Here is a 21,439-nt window from a genome sequence, read left to right as displayed (position 1 = left end):
GATTGGATTTGCTTAATCGCAGTGCTTCAAAGTAAGTCATGCGTTACGACCTCAACAAACTTGTAAGGCACTGCGAAGCGACGTTGCCAACATAATTGCACGACAAAAAAATGTTTTGCAATCCTCTTCTTGTAACTGCCCCGATTTACACTCAGCGCCCCCCAATCGCCCACTTTATAGCCAACGCCCCCTTCATGGTTGCTAACGCCCCCAGGGGGTGCTGGCGCCCACTTTGGGAACCACTGGGTAGCCTATCTTCTGTCTGTGACTAAGTTTTGCTTTAGAAATTGTCGACGTATTTTTATCATTTTGTTTGCATTGTGATTTGAAACTTGTTTATTGTGCAAATATCCGGAAACCTCCAACTTGAACATTCCAATGAAAGCTTTTTTTTAATAACCAACGTTGTATTTCTTTCGTATTGGCAAGAATTTTTTTCAATTTGCCTTTGTGAAGAAAATCAAATTTTCGTCAACTGATGCTTTGTAAAGCAGAGTAGCCTACCGGTAATGTATTTTGTCACTTATCGCTGTTGCTGTGAGCACGAATCCAATAATATCCAATCGAGCTTATTTCTTATCACGTTATCAGATTATGAACCATGCAAACTGGCCAGTTGATTCAAGATCACGCTGCCTAGCCTACGTTTTCTTTGACCATCAGTGTACTAAAAGTTTTTGCGTTTGTTTATGTTTGACAACTTTCCAAAAAAAGAATTTATCCCCAACATGAAAACGTTTGACTGTTAAACTATTTGTAAATATGTAGGCTAAAATATATTGTTATAATACTCAACCCTGTTGTATTGTTGTGTCTTGCCTGTCTTTGGTACAAATAATACACATAACTTATTGCCAGACTTGGTATTCTTTAAGTTGATGAGGTATGATCTTGTAAATCAAAATCAATGTCCAGTTAAATGCAATTGAACTTTTTGGAATCATAATAAGCTTTGCATGTTTACGCGCTTGAATTGTATTTTATGGTCAGTAAACTGTGTCTCGTGATACGATATTTGAACAGCAATTGTCTTTTTAATTACAAGCTTACTTATTCATCATATATGTCAGTCATAAACACATATTCAATATACAAAAGAATATCATGTGCTTTATTGAATAGTGGCTTTTGTAAAAAAATGATTCACTCATTTTGTCACAATAGTTCTTCTTTATAGGCAGAGTTGCTTTGTATCCCGCGCGACGACAGGCTCTAAGTAGGCTGCAATGAAATGGTGTCAAAAGTCTTTTGTTCAAAAATATTCCTTGTAAGGTTAGTCAGACACTCTGCTTCTAACGCCGATTAGATATAGCTATGTAAACCAAGGGTATAGGTTGAGGTGCAGAGCCTGATAGTCGTATAGAATATGTTGTCTTACATTTCCCTAAGTTTCATCGAGTCCTGGGAAAGACATAAAACTACAACCGGTGAGAAAGACCCCCGTTAGGATAGTGGGTGCTTGGGGAATGTGGAGTTACCCTTTAGTTTCCATTACTCCCAGGCCTGCTCTGTTCCTGGGCGGAAGTACCTGACACGGCCCCAGGTATGGGTAAAACACCAGAGCAAGCTAGGCCCCGAAATGTAGATTGTGCATGGGTACACCCTATCATCTCCGCCCCCCAGTACTGGACCTAAATTCACCTTGTTTCTCGGAAAAGCTCTCGCGCCAGAAGCTGAAACAAAACCTGTCCGATATAAAACCTGCAATCAATTGACATGCCTACGACACTGTATGGCACAGCGGCCTTGCTTGCAAACTACTCCGTCTCCTTCCTGACAGGCACATGGTCCATATGATTATGGAACTTGTGCAAAACCGCAGCTTTACCCTTTCCACCGATAGCGGCTGACGAAGTAGACTACGTCGACTCAGGAACGGCGTCCCACAGGGCTCTGTCCTGGCTCCCCACCTCTTTAACACTTACATCTATGACCTGCCTGACACCATCTCCAGGAAGTATGCTTATGCAGACGATCTGGCTCTCCTGCATCCAGCCGGAGATTGGCAGTCAATGGAGAGGAACCTAAGCCAGGACATATCAACTATATCAACATATCTCCAGAAATGGAAGCTACAGCTCACCCAGCAAACATTGATTGCTGGGCCAGCATTGGCTATATGCTGGGTATGTTGGCACAAGGTCGGCAATTTTGTCCATTTTGCCAACATTGCCAACAATACGCCAACAATTTCAATACTTCTTATTAAGCGTTCAAAAAGGTCTCAAAGATTTTATTTCAGGTTTATTTGTTTTAAACTTGAAAAATACTAACACAAACCTCTTTTCATGTGGTATTGCTTCTAAACACAGTTGTGTGATTGGTTAACATCGGTCAGAAGCATTGCCAACGTTGTGCCAATTCATAACAATTTCGGTGTTTTCTTTCAAATTATGCAAATGTATGCCATCATTTTGCTACAATTTTAAATTTTAATAATAGGCTATCAATGCTGTTATTATTTTCTGATACCGTACAAGTATATTATGAATATTTAAGACCAGCGTTGGTCAGAAGAGTAGCCAATGCTTTGCCAACAAAGTAGTTTCATTTCAGTTTGTTTATGCCAAAATGAGCAGAGGTCTAGAAAAAGGTAGGAGCAACAAAACGCGAACGCGATAACGTGCTTGATTCCGAAACAGTTTAAAGTTTCCATTAGCCTACACGTTTCCACAAAATAAACAATTGCAACGTTGGCTATATGCTGAATGTGAGGGCACAAGGTTGGCAATTTCGTCCAACATTACCAACAATGCGCCAACAATTTCAATACTTCTCATTAAGCGTTCAAAAAGGTCTCAAAGATTTTATTTCAGGTTTATTTGTTTCAAACCTGACAAATACTAACACAAACATCTTTTCATGTGGTATTGCTTCAAAACACAGTTGTGTGATTGGTTAACATCGGTCAGAAGCATTGCCAACGTTGTGCCAATTCATAACAATTTCGGTGTTTTCTTTCAAATTAAGCAAATGTATGCCATCATTTTGCTACAATTTTAAATTTTAATAATATGCTATCATGGCCACCTAAAGATACGGCCTGATTTGTCACATTTTGCAGAAATTTCCAGGTTTTTCTAACTTTGAGCAAATGTTTAAATACAATTTTCTAAAAATTAGATTTTTACGCTTTCTTTATTCTTTTCCCCAGATGACACAATAGGTTTTAACATCCTCACATGTTGAAAAACAAAGAAAATTTGATTTCGAAGATTTTAGTCAGACTGTTAATTTTTCAATAACAGTCTGATTTAGCGTTTTTCAACTTACTGTTTCTCATTTGCCACTGCTTCCCCAGGGCAACAAAAAAGTTTTACGTCATTAGGAAACCGCAAAAAGTAAAAGCATCTCAAAAAATGTCAGTCAAGCACTAGCAGTAGCTGTAATCAAAATCTGCAAAATGTGACAAATCAGGCCGCATCTCCAGGTGGCCATGATGCTATCAATGCTGTTATTATTTTCTGATACCGTACAAGTATACTATGAATATTTAAGACCAGCGTTGGTCAGAAGAGTAGCCAATGCTTTTATTACTTATTTCCATTTTTAAAAATATCAATAGCCTACAAACCTTTTTTATGCGGTTTTGTTTAAAAATATGTTTGTGTGAGCAAACATCGGTTAGAAATGTTGCCAACGTTGTGCCAATTGAACAACTATTCTAAAGTTTTCTTTCAATTTATGCAAATGTACACCATCATTTGCTACAGACCAGGCCAGTGAGAAGATAATTTGGGGCCGGTACCAATGAGATCTTTGGGCCTCTAAACAGTTTTAAGAATAACGCACTACATCTAAATATACGCGGTAGTTTGTTTGTTTTTCCGGATACCTTGAAGAAGTTACGGGCTCCTAACATTATCCAGGGCCCGAGTTCAAATGTACTCCCTGAACTCCCCTGACACCGCTACTGGTGGGCAATTCCCAGCTTCAGGAGCAGTCATGTTGCATCGAAATCTCTCCTCAATTTCTTGAAGCGAGATTTCACAAAACGATTGCTACTTTTACTTTCAACGATCCGGCGAATCGTTTTTTCTCCTCCCGCGGTGCATAGAACAACACTGCAGGCACAATAATTGTTGTGAAAACTCCATTATGACGTCACTACTTAAACTTTGACTGGTCAATATGACGCGTTGAAGTGAAATAGGCAACAAAGCTTTAGAATGCGGCGATGTGATATATCAACGTGAGGAGATGCAATTTAGCAGAATAACTTGGTTTGTTTTGAACTTTTGATGAAGGAAGACAAAGGCCATGACTTAATTCTTTGCTAAAGGGATTATGACGTCACTCGATTCACTTCAACTGTTCAAGCATGGCGGTTGTGCGCAATACACAATTACGTGGAGAGCCGAAAGCACAATGCTTATGTGAACAGCGCTAAGAGGAATTTTCGCTTTTTGCATCGAAAATATAAAAAATCGAATTCAATTGAGATATTAGTTTTAGAAATGATCAATTAGAAATGAGCCAAAAGAAGTTTTAGAAATGATCAAAATGAAACTACAGGAATGACTTACGACAATGTTTATGAAAACCTGGTAAGTGAATGTCTTTTATTCATTGAACCTGAAATAATTGTGTAAAGTCGTTTTTGTCACTAGGCTACGTTTACACAATTTAAAGAAAGTTATAAAACTCAATGACCAATGGAAAACTTTCATATGAAATATTCTCGTGACAAATTTAGTGCCAGTGCTCCTAGATGAGTGCTAAGAAGATATCAGCAAAGTAGCAGAGCTTGTGATGTCCCACAACATGTGTAGGGTTTTGCTCAATCTTTGATTTTGCTGCTCTGGCAGTGTTTGCCTGACTGCTTGAATGTGTTTGTATTTTTATGTCGTGTGGATAGGTCTGTGATGGTTGTAGAGTATTTGCAAATGTAGCTTTCATTGCCGTCAACTGAATAATAATAACATGTTTTATTTTGCGCCCATTGCGACAACATAGCCTACAGTAGCCTACACTGCGACCTACATACGCAACACATGACTGGAATCCCAAATAAAACTTTAAACGTTGGCTGTCATTTGTAACAGTCGAAAATTTCTGTAACAAGTGCTGAAGCTTTTTAATATGATGGATGAAACCCCTGTCATTACATTCGATTTACATTTTGCAGGTGGCAAATTTAAGTCAAGTTGTTGGCAAAAATGCAAGCGATTGTATCAGCGGACTTATTCCAACTATTATTATCGAACACAACACAGTTCAAGTCATGTCGAGAACAAAGAAAGAAAAAAAAACATCGTCAAGTCTAAGCACTCGTTTGATTGTTTAAAAAAGAATCTGAAAAAGGTTGTTCTCGGTGAGTACGGATAAATGTTTCTACTACGACTAAATGATTATGTCATATCTATGCCATTTTGTTCTTTTGTTGTAGGCTGTGATGTAATTGTGAAGAGTATTGTATTGAGTAATGTATGAAAATGTTTTAGTGGTGCACTCGCATTGATGTGAACAACGAACATGGTGGTTAGTAGGCTATGTCGGCATTTATATACTGATTTAACACTTCTTTTTTTACTTTCATGATTAGACATGGTGATGGCGCACGACAAAGCTGTTGCCGTGCAGCAAATTGATGAAGAGTTTCAGAGTGATTTCGAAATTGGAAGGACAGGCAAGGTGGCCGAAAACGGCAAAAACTAACTTTTGGTGAGCTTGTTGTATGTTTGAAAGACAACTGCGAATGTGTTGCTTTAGTTGTTGAATAACTATCTGTACACGCAATTAGAATGTATTGGAACTTGATTATCGCTCTGCGTGGCGCAGAATCGAATGATAAGTTTTTTGTCACGCACGTTGGAGAGAGGGATATTACATTGATATTGCAGATTGTCAATTAACTTCGTATTATCTTGGACGACAACTGATCAAAATCCTACACTGTTGCCAAACCGCCCTCTTGAATTAAATATTTTATTTATTCGCAGGAATTCAGAATGATAAAGATACGCAAGATGTGCAATGAATATCCATCTGTCAATACGATTTGATGTGGCTTGTTTCTAATAAATGTGAAAATATAAGAAGCTCGTCTGTTACTTTGCTTTGTCACAAAGGGAGTAGTGTTGCTTATAAATCCGTGTTGCTGCTGTTCTTTCGCCCAAGGATTAGCTAGGTTCAACAATAAACTTTTGGTGATGAGCGAAGTTTAGGTACAGAGACGTTTGGCAAATGTAAATGCCAATGCTGTTCAGATGTTTTATGCACCACCTTGCTTCGCATGGCCAACCTTGGTCAAAGTGCGGGCATCACAATAGTCAATAGGTCAGATGAAGCAGCGTCATGGTGCATAAAAGTCAACCAGAATTTAGGCGCCAGATGAAGCAAAATGGTGCACAAGCCATCTTGCCAACGTTGGCCAGGTACAGATGCCAACGTTGGAAAGATGAAGCAAAATGGTGCATAAAACATTTTGCCAATTTTGGCAAGATACAGAAGCCAACGTTGGCTAGATGCAGAAGTCGACGTTGGCTAGATGCAGACGCCAACGGTGGCAAGATGCAGACGCCAATGCTGGCCAGATGCATCCAAATTGTGCATAAAACATTTTGCCAACGTTGGCAAGATGCAGAAGCCAATGTTGGCAAGATGCAGAAGCCAAGGTTGGCAAGATGCAGAAGCCAGCGTTGGCAAAGATGCAGACGCCAACGCTGGCCAGATGCATCCAAATGGTGCATAAAATATTTTGCCAACGTTAGAAAGATGCAGAAGGCAACGTTGGCAAGATGCAGTAGCCAGCGTTGGCAAGATGCATAATCCAATGTTGGCAAGATGCAGAAGCCAACGGTGGCAAGATGCAGACGCCAACGCTGGCCAGATGCATCCAAATGGTGCAAAAACATCTTGCCAACGTTGGCATCTGCATCTTGCCAATGTTGCGGCCACCTTCTTGCCAATGTTGCCCCAACAATCAATGTTTACTGGGCAGCAAGGCAAAAACAGTGTCGGCAGCCTTCCATCTAAACAACAAGGAAGCAAAACGTGAGATCAACATTACCACCGATGACGAACACCTGCCCTACTGCGCCGAACCCACCTACCTCGGCATAACCCTGGACAGGTCACTCACGTACCGACGACACCTGGAGTTACTGCGCAAAAAACTATCTGCGCGCGTTGCACTTTTGAGGCGGCTGGCGGGTTCCGGCTGGGGAGCTGATGCAAAAACCCTTCGCACAGCTACCTTGGCCCTTGTCCATTCTACCGCTGAGTACTGCGCACCAGTGTGGTGCCGCAGCTCTCACACCCGCCACATTGAGACCGCCATCAATGACGCACTACGCACTGTGACTGGATGCCTGCGTCCCACTCCAACGAACTGCCTTCTCATCCTTGCAGGTATCCAACCTGCTGAGCTTCGCGTAAAGGAGCCATGATTTCCCTTGCTCGTCGCGCACTGAACCCCGACCACCTCCTCCACAGTACATTCCAGCGGGTTATAGGCGAATTCTTCGTAAACAATTCTTCGTAAAGCAATTCTTCGTAATAAGCAATTCTTCGTAAAACAATTGTTCGTAAACAGTTGTTGGTGAAATGAAATCCGTAAAAGAATTTTTCGTAAAGCATTTCTTCGTATACATCAAATCTCCATTGCATGCACGAATAAATGCTTTGGGAAGAATTGTTTTACAAAGAATTAACTTTACGAAGAATTGTTTTACGAAAAATTGCTTACGAAGAATTGCTTTACGAAGAACTGTTTCCGAAGAAAACGTCGGACACCATTCCAGCGCCTACCTGGAGAACGGCAGCGACTGAAATCAAGACGCCCATTTGTGCCCGCCGCACGACAGCTTCTGAACAACGTTGAAGATCTTGGAATAAGTGCGGCACACTGGACGAACTACACATTGAACACGGAGGGACAAAACAACACCTCCCGACTCCGTGATTTCCTACCCGACGTCGATCCCCACCCTCCGGGAATGTCCCTCGCAAGACTTGCGTGGGTCCGCTTAACCGCTTACGAACCGGCGTCGGTCGCTTTCGTTCAGACATGTGCAGATGGGGCCTGGCTCCCTCACCGGAATGCGAGTGTGGCGCCACAGACCAGACAGTAGACCATGTCGTCCATGACTGCCCAATCTATCAACCACCACATGGCACGCTTGGACTGAAGGCCCTGGGTGACGAGACTGTCGTCCGGAAGAACAGCTCATACGACGAAGAAGAAGAATTGACATCCCAGGTTTTTGGACTGCAAGACGTTGAAGGACTCTTGAAGGACGTTGAAAGACTCTTGAAGGACGTTGAAAGACTCTTGAAGGACGTTGAAAGGACTCTTGAAGGACGTTGAAGGACTGCAAGGACTCTTCCACGAGGTTGAATCAATGTAAAAATGACGGATTTTGCTGTCTGGGTCGCTACTCTTCATCCCAATAATTTTTTTCGTTTTTACGTCTATTCAATGTTGCTAAAAGGGAATGTTAGGTTGTTAATGTGAAGAGTTTGTATAAACTACTTTTACCTTCCTGTTGTTGCAGATTAACGTTCATAAAGCTAGTGCTTTTTTCTATGCAAACTGGCTAATAACTTTAAGATAACATGTTGAAATTTGCTTTAATAGCCGTTTTTATGGTGTTTGCTGCCAAAGCCAACAAGATCCTTCTGAATTGTGAGTACATAATATATATCACATGTCGATCACTTCTATGGAGACAAAAATAGTTTCGTTCAGAATAATAACAGCCTAGGGCCTAGGCTATTGTACAATGTACAGTAAACAAAAATAGTTTCGTTCAGAATAATACATGTAAAATAAACTGACGGCGCTAGCCTCAGAGTCAACGTACAACACTGGGTAATCGATTGTATTGTCCCATTGCTCAACCAATCACCATTTTGTGTTTAACTTGCCTGAAAATCTGTCAGTTGGACATGTAGTTTTCTGTTGCTATAGTTTTAAAGCTAATCATGTGACTCAAACTTTATTGCCAGGCCACAGTTGTTATAACCCTGTTTTTGTATAGAAACGATTAACAACCGTCAACCATTCAAGTTTACTCTGACAGTTAAAAAAACAAATTAGCTGATCTCAACACTTAAGTACAGAGTAGGCTACACCAGTAAGTAAACCACGCTGTAATGATGTAATGTTAATCTCGATTCCATGACAAAAATTTTAGTTCTTATGTTCACAATCACACATATGCAGAAATAATGAGCTGTCACATAAGTGATAGTGTCCCATCGATAGCACATCTCCCCTACTAGGATTCATGCACATGTGTAATCGTGTCATCAAGGCAAATTAAATTTCATCATTTCACCCTTGACGAAAACCACAGAGACCCCAGACATTAGCTTATCTCGCCCCCCTCAGTTGTAGACCTTGCGCAATCTAACGTTTTGAATCGACGTCTATGACTATATAATTATGCCGAAAATGAATCTTGCGATATTGCTTGCAATATTATTTGTGAAAAACGTGTTTGGTCAATTTCAAATCGCAATGCTTAAAATGTGTTTGACGCATTTTTCAATGGGCATCTTTGGGTATTTTCTATATCTTATGAACATCTTTATTCTAAATTAGCAAACTGCAACGTGACTGAATATTAATTGCTATAATTGTACTTCCAGCTGATAAAACGTTTGCTTTTGCCTCCTACTACCAAGAGAACATGGTGTTACAAATGGAACCACACCGAGCTGTTATTTGGGGTTATGGGACTGTGGGAGCCATAGTTAACGTATCTCTCTCACAAGATGTATATTCTACCAAAGTAGTCACTGGACCTAATAAGATAGGAATATGGAAAGTGACTTTATCCTCACAACCTGCTGGAGGTCCATTCACTATCCAAGCAGTTGAAGATAATCATGGTATGCTGAGCAAGATTTTATTGAAGAATGTACTATTTGGTGATGTATGGATTTGCAGTGGACAAAGCAACATGGAGTTTACAGTGCCAAAGGTGAGATATTGTATTCTGGGTGTTTCACAGCTAGCAGATCTATTTTTTGAGTTAGTAAAACCAACCCCATGCAGATTGTAGGATAGCTGCAGTCCATGCCAATCGCTGCATGTCCACAACATAAAACACTGTTGCTGACGCGTACCCATTCTGACGTCACAAAACAACGTGGTCTGGCAACGAGCACTTTGTTCTTTCAGGCATTCGACGCCGCTGAGGAAATGGCGCGCGCTTCACAATATTCCAACATACGTTTCATGACGGCATCCAAGGTCAAGTCCAACATCGCCTTGTTAGATTTTGACTCCATCCAATTGGCCTGGTCTCTACCATCAAAAGGTAAGGTTACCTAGACAGCAAAATCCGTTATTTTTATATTGATTCAACGTCTGCAGACAAACATCTGCAGACAGTCGTCCGCGCATGGCTTTATCAACTGTCACACCTACAGTTGCTTTAGGTATGGAGCCAACTGATTCTTTCAACTAATTCATCTATTTTAAACTGTTCGGTTTGGTGGACGTGCTTAAATTTACTTTCATCGACGTATCCTTTAAATTGGTGGCCGGTCGATTGGTCGACAGACATTTGGTCGACAGTCATTTGGTCGACAGACATTTGGTCGACAGGACGTTTGGTGGACAAACATTTGGTCGACAGACATTTGGTCGACAGGACGTTTGGTCGACAAGACATTTGGTCGACAAGACATTTGGTCGACAAGACATTTGGTCGACAAGACATTTGGTCGACAAGACATTTGGTCGACAAGACATTTGGTCGACAAGACATTTGGTCGACAAGACATTTGGTCGACAGGACATTTGGGTTAGAGTTAGGGTTAGGTTAGGGTTAGGTTAGGTTAGGTTAGGTTAAGGTTAGGGTTAGGGTTAGGGTTAGGGTTAAGTTAGGTTAGGGTTAGGTTAGGGTTAGGGTTAGGGTTAGAGTTAGGGTTAGAGTTAGGGTTAGGTTAGGTTAGGGTTAGGGTTAGGGTTAGGGTTAGGGTTAGGTTAGGGTTAATTAACCCTAATGTTTACCCGTAAATTCATGTTTACATCAATGCAACAGCACGTCACTTTAAATAAATTTAAAAGTTGCTGACATCCGTAAACAGCCCTTGAAAAATAGTTACGGAGAGGCGTTTGATTAAGTTTTCGACTTGACATTGCTCCCTTTTCACTACAATATCGCAACTTATGGCTGACCTGCTTTCAAGTTTCAATTCGCTATAAAACGCCCGTTTTCGAGTTGCAGATGAAACAAAAGATGCGCATATTCCCCGCCTTTGATCGGGTTTCTATGGCAACGGTCGTGTGTGCGCCATGCAGTTTGCGCGAGTCCATTGTTGCGTTAATTATGCTGCGTGTGCGTTGGTTAGTGGTTACCTCGGGCCGAGACTTCTTCAAGTTCATTTTCACAGCAAGCGATTCACTGCCGCGACAATTCTCTGCAGTGCAGAGGTTTCGACTTCCGAAAGCGACATCGAGTCTGTTTGCTGCGCATTAAGTTAAACGCACGCTGCGTCTACGTAGCAAATTATGTTGTTTTTGGGTGCATTCAACATCTGATGACATTGAATCGACGCAAAATGGTAAATTGTTGCTATGTCTCAGACAGCAAAATCAGTCATTTTTACATTGATTCAACGTCTGCAGACGTTAAATCAATGTAAAGATGACATATTTTTTTTTGTCTGGGGTGGGATTGTAGCCTCGCTACTCGTTCTAGTGATTATTTAGCGCAAAGCTGTTGCGGTTTGCATTTAAAAATGTTTTCCTGCTGCCGATCGCTAGTTCATCTATTGTTTTATGTATCAATGCAGCATAAAAAGTTGCTCACATGCATAAATATGCGTGGGTTAATTACACATGCATAAATATGCGCGTGTAATTAACCCTACATTGATGTAAACATTAATTAACCCTAACCCTAAAATGAATCGTTCTGTCGACCAATTGTCCTGTCGACCAAATGTCCTGTCGACAAAATGTCTTGTCGACCAAGTGTCCTGTCGACCAAATGTCTTGTCGACCAAATGCATGGCGACCAAACGTCCTGTCAACCAAATGTCTGTCGACCAATTGACCGGGTACCTTTAAATTTACATCGCATGCACGTTTTAAATTTCTGTGGTTTTGCCGCCTTTTTCTTTTGTTGGTTTTATTCCCGTAAACTGTTGGTAACTTTATCATTGCTGTTGTTTTCCGGCAAAGAAAAATGAATTGAATTGAAATGTAAAATGACGAATTTTGCATTTCTGGTTAATGGCGGCCTCCGGCCTGGAACAAGGACCAAGCTGCCAAGTAGGCCTATTTCAGAATGTGGGCTACTTTTTTTAACAATGGTGTTATGGTTGATATTATGTTCATTGTATGTACCACATTAGCGTCACTGCAACGAGACCAAATGCTTTCAATACGTAAATAACATACCCAAAAAAATTACTTACTCAGTTTTTTGAATGAGAACAAACAATGAGTGAGCTGTAATCGTAAAACTGGTTAATTTCCAATTCAAATCAATTCTATTTGGCTCCCTATAGCGACTTCAGTTTCTCTTTAACTGCCGAGTGTTTGTTAGCTGAGCTAATTGAAAATGGTTTTCTTTCACTTTTATCGATAAAGACAAAACCTCCATTTCTAGGCCAACAATATGACAGTGTTACTATAAGCTAGCTTTTCACATCAGCCGATGTAATCTGTGAGGATATAATGTGCTCGAAATTGTACTTAACTAAGCTGTAGATTAATTCGTCTAACCGTGTCTATATTTTCAATCTTTTTGTGTTTGAAACGTATAATTGTCTTAAAGACTGTATTTTATTTACAACCACAGTCCCAACCGATTTTACCAAATGTCAAATTAATTTTTGCGTCGTAGCGTCCCTTGGTGGCCAGAAAAAATTCATGTACTTTTCCGCTGTGTGTTGGTATTTTGGCCGCTACCTTTATGATTCGTTGGGTGTACCTATTGGGTTGGTGGCCTCAAGTTGGGGCGGCACTCCTATTGAGACTTGGTCCTCCCCAAAAGCTCTCAAGAAATGCGGCCTCCACAAGAAGTAAGTTTATTGCTCATCTCATCAACTTCTAGAGCAGTGATTTTCTTTTTTTTTTGACTCACGGAATACTTTGTGCATTAAAATAATCTTGCGGAATACCAAACGAAATTTTATAATGCTGCTATAAACAACACAACAACAATTTATTCACATTCAGTTTTATCTCAGTGCGATATCTAGGCCTGTTTGAATGAGTCAAAGTTGATATTCTGGCAGGAATTGCAGAAAGACTGACGCGAAGCTCTTTTAATCTTGATTTTCCACCGGCGTTTCATGGAACACTTACTCAAACAAATCAATTTCTTACGGAACACCTGATGGTGTTTACAGTTGAAAACCACTGCCCCAGAGCCTAGCAGTAATGATCGACAATTTTATAACAAGCTTATTCGCCTTACCAGTGGGCCAAACAGACTACAACTACTGCAGGTTGTTTGCTGGTTCATATCGAATGAAAGTTTGATGACCAGAATTTGTTTCAAGAATCAAAGTCGTTAACAATTCGATATTGAGCCACAACATCTGAATAAATCTTTTTCTATAGAATTTAAAATAAAGTTTCTTATCTTGAATTCACATTTTTCTTGTTGAACCATAGGCATACGAAGCCGAGCAACGTTATCAAGTTTAACATATTAAAGATTATTATATTTACAAAAAAAACAAAACACAAAACTACGCAACAATTAAATATCGAACGTTTTCGACATCACAAGATGTCCTCTTCAGGAATAATATACATACAACTTAACTACATCTGAAAAAATACAATGGTTAACTAAATCTATAAACAGGAAAATACAAAAACTGCACAGTAGCCCACTTCTGACTAGCTCAAACTCAACGATAGGCTCCACGAGAATCAAAGGTAACTGCATCAAAAGGTGTTAAACAGATCACATGATATGGTCAGAGGTGGGCAAAGTTACTTTCAAAAGTAACTGAGTTACAGTTACAGTTACTTGGCCAAAATAGTAACTGAGTTACCGTTACAGTTACCGATTTCAAAAATGTAACTAGTTACAGTTACTAGTTACAGTTACTAGTTACTTTCAGTTACTCATAAATCTCAACATAAACGCTGTAATCCAAATTTAAACAAACAATTATTTGCGGGAGGCGCATCCATTCTCCTCAACATTTATTAGATGTATCACGCACCCTGTGGTGCAAATTCTTTTCTAGTTACGCAGTTGCCTTTTCCTAATGTAGTTTGTTTTCCGTCTGTCTGTTTTCCACACTATTGCTTATAATCGTTGCGTGTTTCTTGATGCTTATAGTCAGTTAGTTATAGTTGCTTTCAAAAAATTTAAATATATTGGTACAAAAACGAAAACTCTCTCCCGAAACTATATTCTCTTTAAATGCTCGAAACAAAGGAAATAATTTGTTTTCTCTGCTATGACTCGAAGTTACTTAGACATCGACTTCCAATTTTGAATCGAGAAAACAATGATGTAATAAGGTTGCGAACAGTGAACGTAACACCGAGACTCCGGGTCCTAAATACTCCAAAAATACGACTCCTGTACACCTCTGGCAGCTATACGACAAGCATGAACTGAGCTATCAAGTGTCGCCAAACACTTTTGCTAAACATTGCATAGAAAGTCACATACTGATCAATCACCAAAAGCAATTAATTTAACCAAATCAGTTCTCAAAAAGCGCTAAAAAAAAGCCAAATCGCCAAACCATAAATATGAAGCCAAACGTCTTAAAAAATCGCCAGATTTCTGGATTTTGGCGATGAATTTGCCAATATGGCAATCCTGCTCCATAAGATCACAAAACAAGAGCGCCGCGCATGAACAGTGCTGCTCCGATACAGCTGCGAGAAGAATGCATTATTGAGCAACGCGCAGCAAACACGCATAAAGCATGACACAAACATGTGCAGAGTAATGGACGGCAATTAGAAACATAAATTTCAATACAAAAGTAACTTGTAACTGTAACTGTTGAAAAAGTGCTAAAATAGGAACTAGTTACCGCGTTTCGTTACTTTTGGAAAATAGTAACGAAGTTACCGTTACAGTTACTCAAAAAGTAACTAGTTACAGTAACTAGTTACTTTTGTAACTAGTTACTGCCCACCTCTGGATATGGTAGAAGGCAAGGTGCGAAAAAACTAATTTTAAAATACAGAGAGCAAGAAAGACGAGCCGCAAGCATACAATTGTCTGTTCAAAAGTGGATTGTGACGTTTTATGTACAAGTACGTTTTATGTAATCTTTAATATGTTAAACTTGATAACGTCGCTCGGCTTCGTATGCCTATGGTTCAACAAGACAAACTCTCTACCGAAGCTGTATCATATTTTTTTGATGAACCGACTATTCGTCAACCTTTGAGCTAACTTAAAGTACGGCCTGTCCCATGGCAATCTAACAGCACAACGAAGGGGCATGTTTAACCATCAACTTCTTACAGAGGGCCGAAAGTAAATGTGGTACATGGAAAGGAGGTACCTACCAAGCATCCTGTCCACAACAGTGTTTTGTGGAACTCCATGATACACCCTCTGCTTAACATGACCATCAAGGGTGCGATCTGGTATCAAGGTAGCCTATATTTATTAAATCTTTTTCAACAATTTAAAGATACACTAGTAGAGCTAAGATCTATAATTCACGAAATGTTCACCGCCTTATTAACCCATCGCATCTTCATGATTGACACGACCATGGTGGAAATATCATTAAAGTCAACAAACTAATGGCTCTGAGATGATGGAAAATGATGACCTTCGGCAAGCACAACTACATTAAAGCAATTCGCTTCTAACTTAAGCTACAGTGTTCAAAATCTGGTTTAAAATCACTGTGTTACTTACTTCATTGTGTTCAAATGGATTATGTGAAATGGAATAAACCGAATACCACTTTTCATCTTCTTTTACTACTTTTCTCTCTACACCAAGGCTCTTAAACTCAAATTGCTCTGAGGGCCAAATGAACAGTTGAACACTTGTAAATTCACCCGAGGACGCAATACATAATAAGAAGTCAATAAACAAAATAACACAGTTAAACACAAGAAGGCAGTAACAATGTATCAAGAACGTTAAAGAAAAAGACGAAAGAACAAAGAGATGGAAAAACATTGTACGAAGACTAAAAAACGCAAATAAAAAAAAAAAACGCAAACGAAACGACGGACCTGAACACAGGGGCGCCGGAACGATTTTTGACTGGGGGGGCAAGATTATAAAAAAAGGGCACTTTTGTTTACTAAAAGGCCAGTTTTTTTTTTCAAGTTTTAAGATAAGATATAGCGATAATGCTAATCTATCAGCTCACTACAGTATTGAGTAATGATCTACAAGCGTCCGGTATACAAAGAAGGGCATCATGCTATGTTATACTGATGTAACCTACTGTCGAGCTTTAAAGCAGCCGGCGGCCATGGCCGCTAAGTAGTGCTTGAATGACCGCCGGTGCTACCTCCTCAATCGGCCAAGTTTGGCCGCCGGTCTCTTCTAGCCAATTATTTGATTTCGCAATAGAATGATCGTGGATTAACTGTCGCAAATATGTAGTATCAAAGAGTGACGCAGCATTAGGTCAGCACGTCATAATCACCACTGTTGTATTGTGCGGGAGCATTTGCTGTTGTATGGAATATATCCATCTGCGATCACCAGCGCTGTAAGTCTTGTTTGAAATTCCCGGCGTTTATTTTAACAAAGTCTTAATCCGAAAAGTGTAAAATTACATTGGCCGGCAATATTGTCGTTTTTATGTCGATTCGATGTTGTCGGACATTGAATCGTTGTTAAAAAGGAGAACTAGGTTAGTTGACATCCGAGGGGAAAACATTTTTCGATCATATTTTGCAAAAATTATGCTACTTTTAGTAATGTCCTTCACATTATTAAAATACTTATTTTATTACCTTGCCGTCATCGTCAACACACGTCGAAAGTTGTTTTTCGTTCCAAAAAAGAATTCTAGGGAATGGCGAACTTCTTTAAAATCAGCCACATTGGAGACACTTGTGCGAGTGTCGTTGGATGGTCCCGCAGTAGCCTACTGGATGACAATCCCGATAAAGCAGTTATTGCGTGGTGCAACGATTCTATTGTCGGACCGTCGGACGTCGCCCAGGCCCAGACTTCAACAACGCTAAGTGATCATTTTAGCATTGTTGCAAGTTTAATTATATTTACTTGTGTTATCGTGATTTTTTTTTCTATTTTGGCCTCCAAGCACGCAAATTTGGCCGCCGAGAAAGAGTTCCCGGTAGGCCACGATGGCTGCCAAAAAAAAAAACGAGTAGGCCTATTAAGGCCTGTAGGCTGCTGTGTTGCAAAATTTTGTGCCGTAAATATTATTTTGAGGCAAAAATGAAAGATTATAATTAGGCTAAAAGCGAATAGCAGAAAATTGTTATATTGCAAAATGTGCAGTAGCTTACATGACTTCAAAAGGGCACCATTGCCCCCCCTGCCCCTCCATCTGCAGAAAAATTGAGGGCAGGGGGGGCATCCGCCCCCCCTGCCCCCCCGCTTCCGGCGCCCCTGCCTGGACAGTAAAAATCTTGCAATTAACTTTCGAAAAGCGCGGAGAAAACTAAACCCTTGAATAACTAAAGCTAAGGTTGCTATTGTGATAACCTCGCAGTAAGTGAATATGTCATGTGATTGTGATTAACAATACGAGTTTTTCGCACGAGATAAAAGGGCGCGACAGGAATGCTAAAATGTCGTGTGAAGTTTGATGTAAATTTTCAGTTTTTTTTAGCAATTTTAGAGTGAATTTTGTCTTATACTAAAGGGATATCAAAAATATGTAGCCTACTGTAGGCCTAATTGTTAATTATCTCAAAGTTCAAAAATGCATCACGGGCCACGTGTTTGAGCTCCTGCTCTAGAGCCTCTACTAGATCACCATCTTCTCTCTCCAACCCAACGCACATCTCTCCATCATTTATCCAAGTTAACCTCAATCTTCATATGTTACCACCCACATCATCACATTGCCGAGTGTTGACAGTTCTTGTTCGATTCTCGAAAGGGCGCCGGTTCGATTCTGCTCAAGAACATGCGGCTGTGTCTTTGGCAAAAGTTGATTTTCTTGCCTTCCTCTCAATATATTCTACAAATTCAACTACGAAGCGTGGATGCCACAAAAATATGCAATCGACTCTCGTCGTCATCGTGTGAGCCTCTGGAGTCGAGAGTCTAACCTTTTACCACTCCCAGATTCACCACTTGTTTTCTTTACAGGTGAGGAAAATGCTAACTATAACAACGAGGAATACGCTTGTTCGTTCCCAGCCATGATAAGCGATTGGAGGAAGTCTTGGTACGAAGGAACTAGAGGACAAACCGATCCACAATTTCCTTTTGGATTTGTTCAAGTGAGTTCAATTTAAAAAAGTTCACATGTTCTTTATTTACTCTAAAGTTTTTATTTGTGCTTTCTTGATTAATTTACATTGATGCCATGATCGGAATGTTGTGTTCTGCTAGTAGTTCGACTTCATGAATTGGGCAATGAATCGATCTAGTTTAACCAACACCTGGACTTATTGACTGCCTCAAAATAGCAGCAACTTGGGTCACGCATGAATGATCGTGATTATCAATTTGTGTCATCTTGCGTCAGATCGTTTAAAGAAGGTCAACCTGTTTTGGGACGTGGAGCTTTCTAGTAGCCTCTCAATGCAGTCTCCAGTAAACATCACCAACATGTAGTCGTAAAATGGTGGATCGTCGGCCCTGCAAACTCAAGCACAAACGATGACGAATCATATAAATACCATTCCTTGCTTGTTGCTGAAAGATAAGGTGCCTCTTGTAATGACCAGTCTCGCTTTGTTCCAAGTAGATGGAACTTTTACTTTGTTCCAGCTGTCGACTATCGAAGGCGTGCCGGACTATGGCGCGTATCAACGTCTCCGTTGGCACCAAACGGCAAACTACGGCTATGTGCCAAACCCGAAGATGCTGAACACATTCATGGCTGTTGCGTTCGACCTGGGTGACGCTGCATCGCCCTATGGAAGCATCCACCCCAGGGATAAGAAGGATGTGGCGGCAAGGCTTGTCCTCGGAGCAAGAAACATTGCTTACAACCAGAAGGTTGAATTTCAAGGCCCATTTCCTCAATCGGCAGAGCGCACTGGTGACGGCCTCATTGTTCTAACGTACCCCTACTCTCAACATCTCCATGTCACGGAAAAACGAAATTTTGAGGTCAGTCTGACGCGCTTTACAACGTCTTGTCTGCGATGTCATAAACATTTTTTCGAGAGATATGTATTGTTAGAATAACAATTGCGTCACTATAGTGCCGGTTAAAATGGCTTTTGTTAGCGCTAGAAACCCACAAGCAGAGTGATAACATTGTGAAAACAATTCACTAACAACCCATTGTGTAACTGTGGGTTAGATATTGACGCAATACTGCGAGCATTAAGCTTCAGGTATCTGATTCCAGAAATGAAACCGATGTTTATCTTCTTTTTTATTTTGGTCGGTTTTGAATCTTTATCATGGGACTGACAAAGTCTTGATTGGTTATTCCTGGTAGTTTCGTATACTTGTAGAGGCTTTTGACGCAGGGCCGGTTACCGAGATTGACAGTGAAGTTTCCGATTGTTTGTCGTATCAAGGCTTTCACCCGGTGGTTGAAGATTTAGATTAAGTGGAGGGGAAGGCAAGGAAGCCAATCTTCGTATCAACCTTCAAGCATGCCTTTAAGTGTGCTGCCAAAGACACAGCTGCATGCTCTTGAGCGGTGTCGAACCAGCGCCCTTTCGATTGCCGTTCCAGAACTCTTACCTCTCGGCTATGCGGCCGACTTAAGATTGTTGGTGTGTTGTAAATTGGGTTGTAATATTATTGAATTTTGTGCGTTACATTCACAAATCGAATCTGCTAAGTTAGCTCAGTGATATAACGTCTGACTGACTCAAGATCAAGCGGCGCTCATTCGGCTCTCGGGGTGTACGCTTGAGCAACGCACACTTCAACAACAATCGAAAACTTCACTTTGTCAACCTCGGTGAGTGGGACGCGACATTTTTTCCCACAAACTTTCTGTCTCATTTGCATATTTCTGTAAGTGTTGCCATTACTGGTTACGCGCGCGGTAACTGTTTTTACCCATTCATTTTGCGCGGTTTTCAAACTTAGCAGCCAATATTTCGCCCTCCAGGTACAAATCTAAATATTGAACTTGAAAAAAAAAGCCTGGAGACACACCTAAGTTTAAAAAAGTTGAGAAAAGAAATTGATTCTGCTGGTCACTCTAAAAGTGAAATTTTCCGAAAGTGTTTTGAGAGATTGGTTGATTCAGATTTCGAAATAATTGTTTGCCAATGAAATTCTGCAATCGTAAAAAAAATAAGCTCAACCTTAACCCTACTTTTTTTGAAAAGCTCTTGTGCACTCCAAAGATTAATGATAGAAAAAAAATTGACTTCGAACCGTCGTTCTCACGAACACTTTAGTACAATATGAAACCACTGAACTACTGTATATACAAGCCAACGAAAAAAATGCTTGCATTTACACGGTATTAATACAAACTCTATGCGAAGTAACCGACAGAAAAATTTACCCCACGCGGTAACCAATAATGACTACACTTACCGAAATATGTAAATGAGACAGAAAGTTTGTGGGAAAGAAATTTGCGAGCGGGCCGCGAAATTTTTTTCCCCACGAGATTTCTGTCTCATTTACATATTTTGGTAATAGTTTGTATTAAAACCGTGTGAATGCAACATTTTCTCGTTGGCACGGTTAGTTCAGTGGATTCATCCTCTGCATAGTGATCGTGACAATGAGGGTTCGACGCCCGTCGAAGTCAAACTTTTTTTTTTCTTTAAACTAATATTTGCGATGCACAAGAGCTTTTCACAAAAGTAGGGTTAATAGGGAAAGCTTATATTTTATTATCATTGCAGAATTTCATTGGCAAATAGTTATTTCGCAATCTGAATCAACCAATCTCTCAAAACACTTTCGGAAAATCTTACTTTTAGAGTCACTAGAATCAATGAGACAGAAATCTCGTGGGAAAAAAAATTTCGCGAGCGGGCCTGTGTCAGTGGTTCAAAGCTTCTACAAGTATGCGAAACTTCCAGGATTAAGCTCTCAAAGAAGCTTTCTCAGTTTAAGAATGAAATTTAAAACCAAGCAAATTCCATTCTCTCCAACCGACTTATTTACTTTCCATACAGCTTTGCTGCAACGTGACGTCATGCCATTACAGAACGCCCTCGCCTTCTCCTGATTGGCTCTGGGCTCCCATTACGTCATACACTCATCGAACCGTGACGGTCAGTGCACGAGGTTGCACGACCATGGGCAGTGAAGCGGAATTGATTCGTTACGGTTGGGCGCTCTCCCCTTGCAATTTCAAAAACTGTTCAGTTTATAGCGACCAAGGGCTGCCAGGTCCACCATTCTACCTGAAGGTGGTTGATTTATAG

The 21,439-nt window shown here is 40.4% G+C and overlaps 1 protein-coding gene across 1 annotated transcript; it reads left to right on the top strand.

Annotated features, from left to right (window-relative positions):
- The first annotated feature begins 9,608 nt into the window (after positions 1-9,608).
- Positions 9,609-21,439, top strand: LOC145772333 (sialate O-acetylesterase-like). The gene is made up of 7 exons (XM_082584206.1): positions 9,609-9,932; positions 10,133-10,271; positions 12,813-12,990; positions 15,425-15,555; positions 18,222-18,355; positions 18,849-19,193; positions 21,188-21,439. Exons 1-7 carry the CDS (start codon positions 9,639-9,641, stop codon positions 21,437-21,439), a joined length of 1,473 nt encoding a protein of 490 aa, XP_082440332.1. The 5' UTR covers positions 9,609-9,638.

This window comes from Aplidium turbinatum, chromosome 6, assembly GCF_918807975.1.
Source record: "Aplidium turbinatum chromosome 6, kaAplTurb1.1, whole genome shotgun sequence".
Lineage (NCBI taxonomy): Eukaryota > Metazoa > Chordata > Ascidiacea > Aplousobranchia > Polyclinidae > Aplidium > Aplidium turbinatum.
Note: the sequence above shows the minus strand (reverse complement) of the source record. Positions and strands in the feature narration are given on the sequence as shown.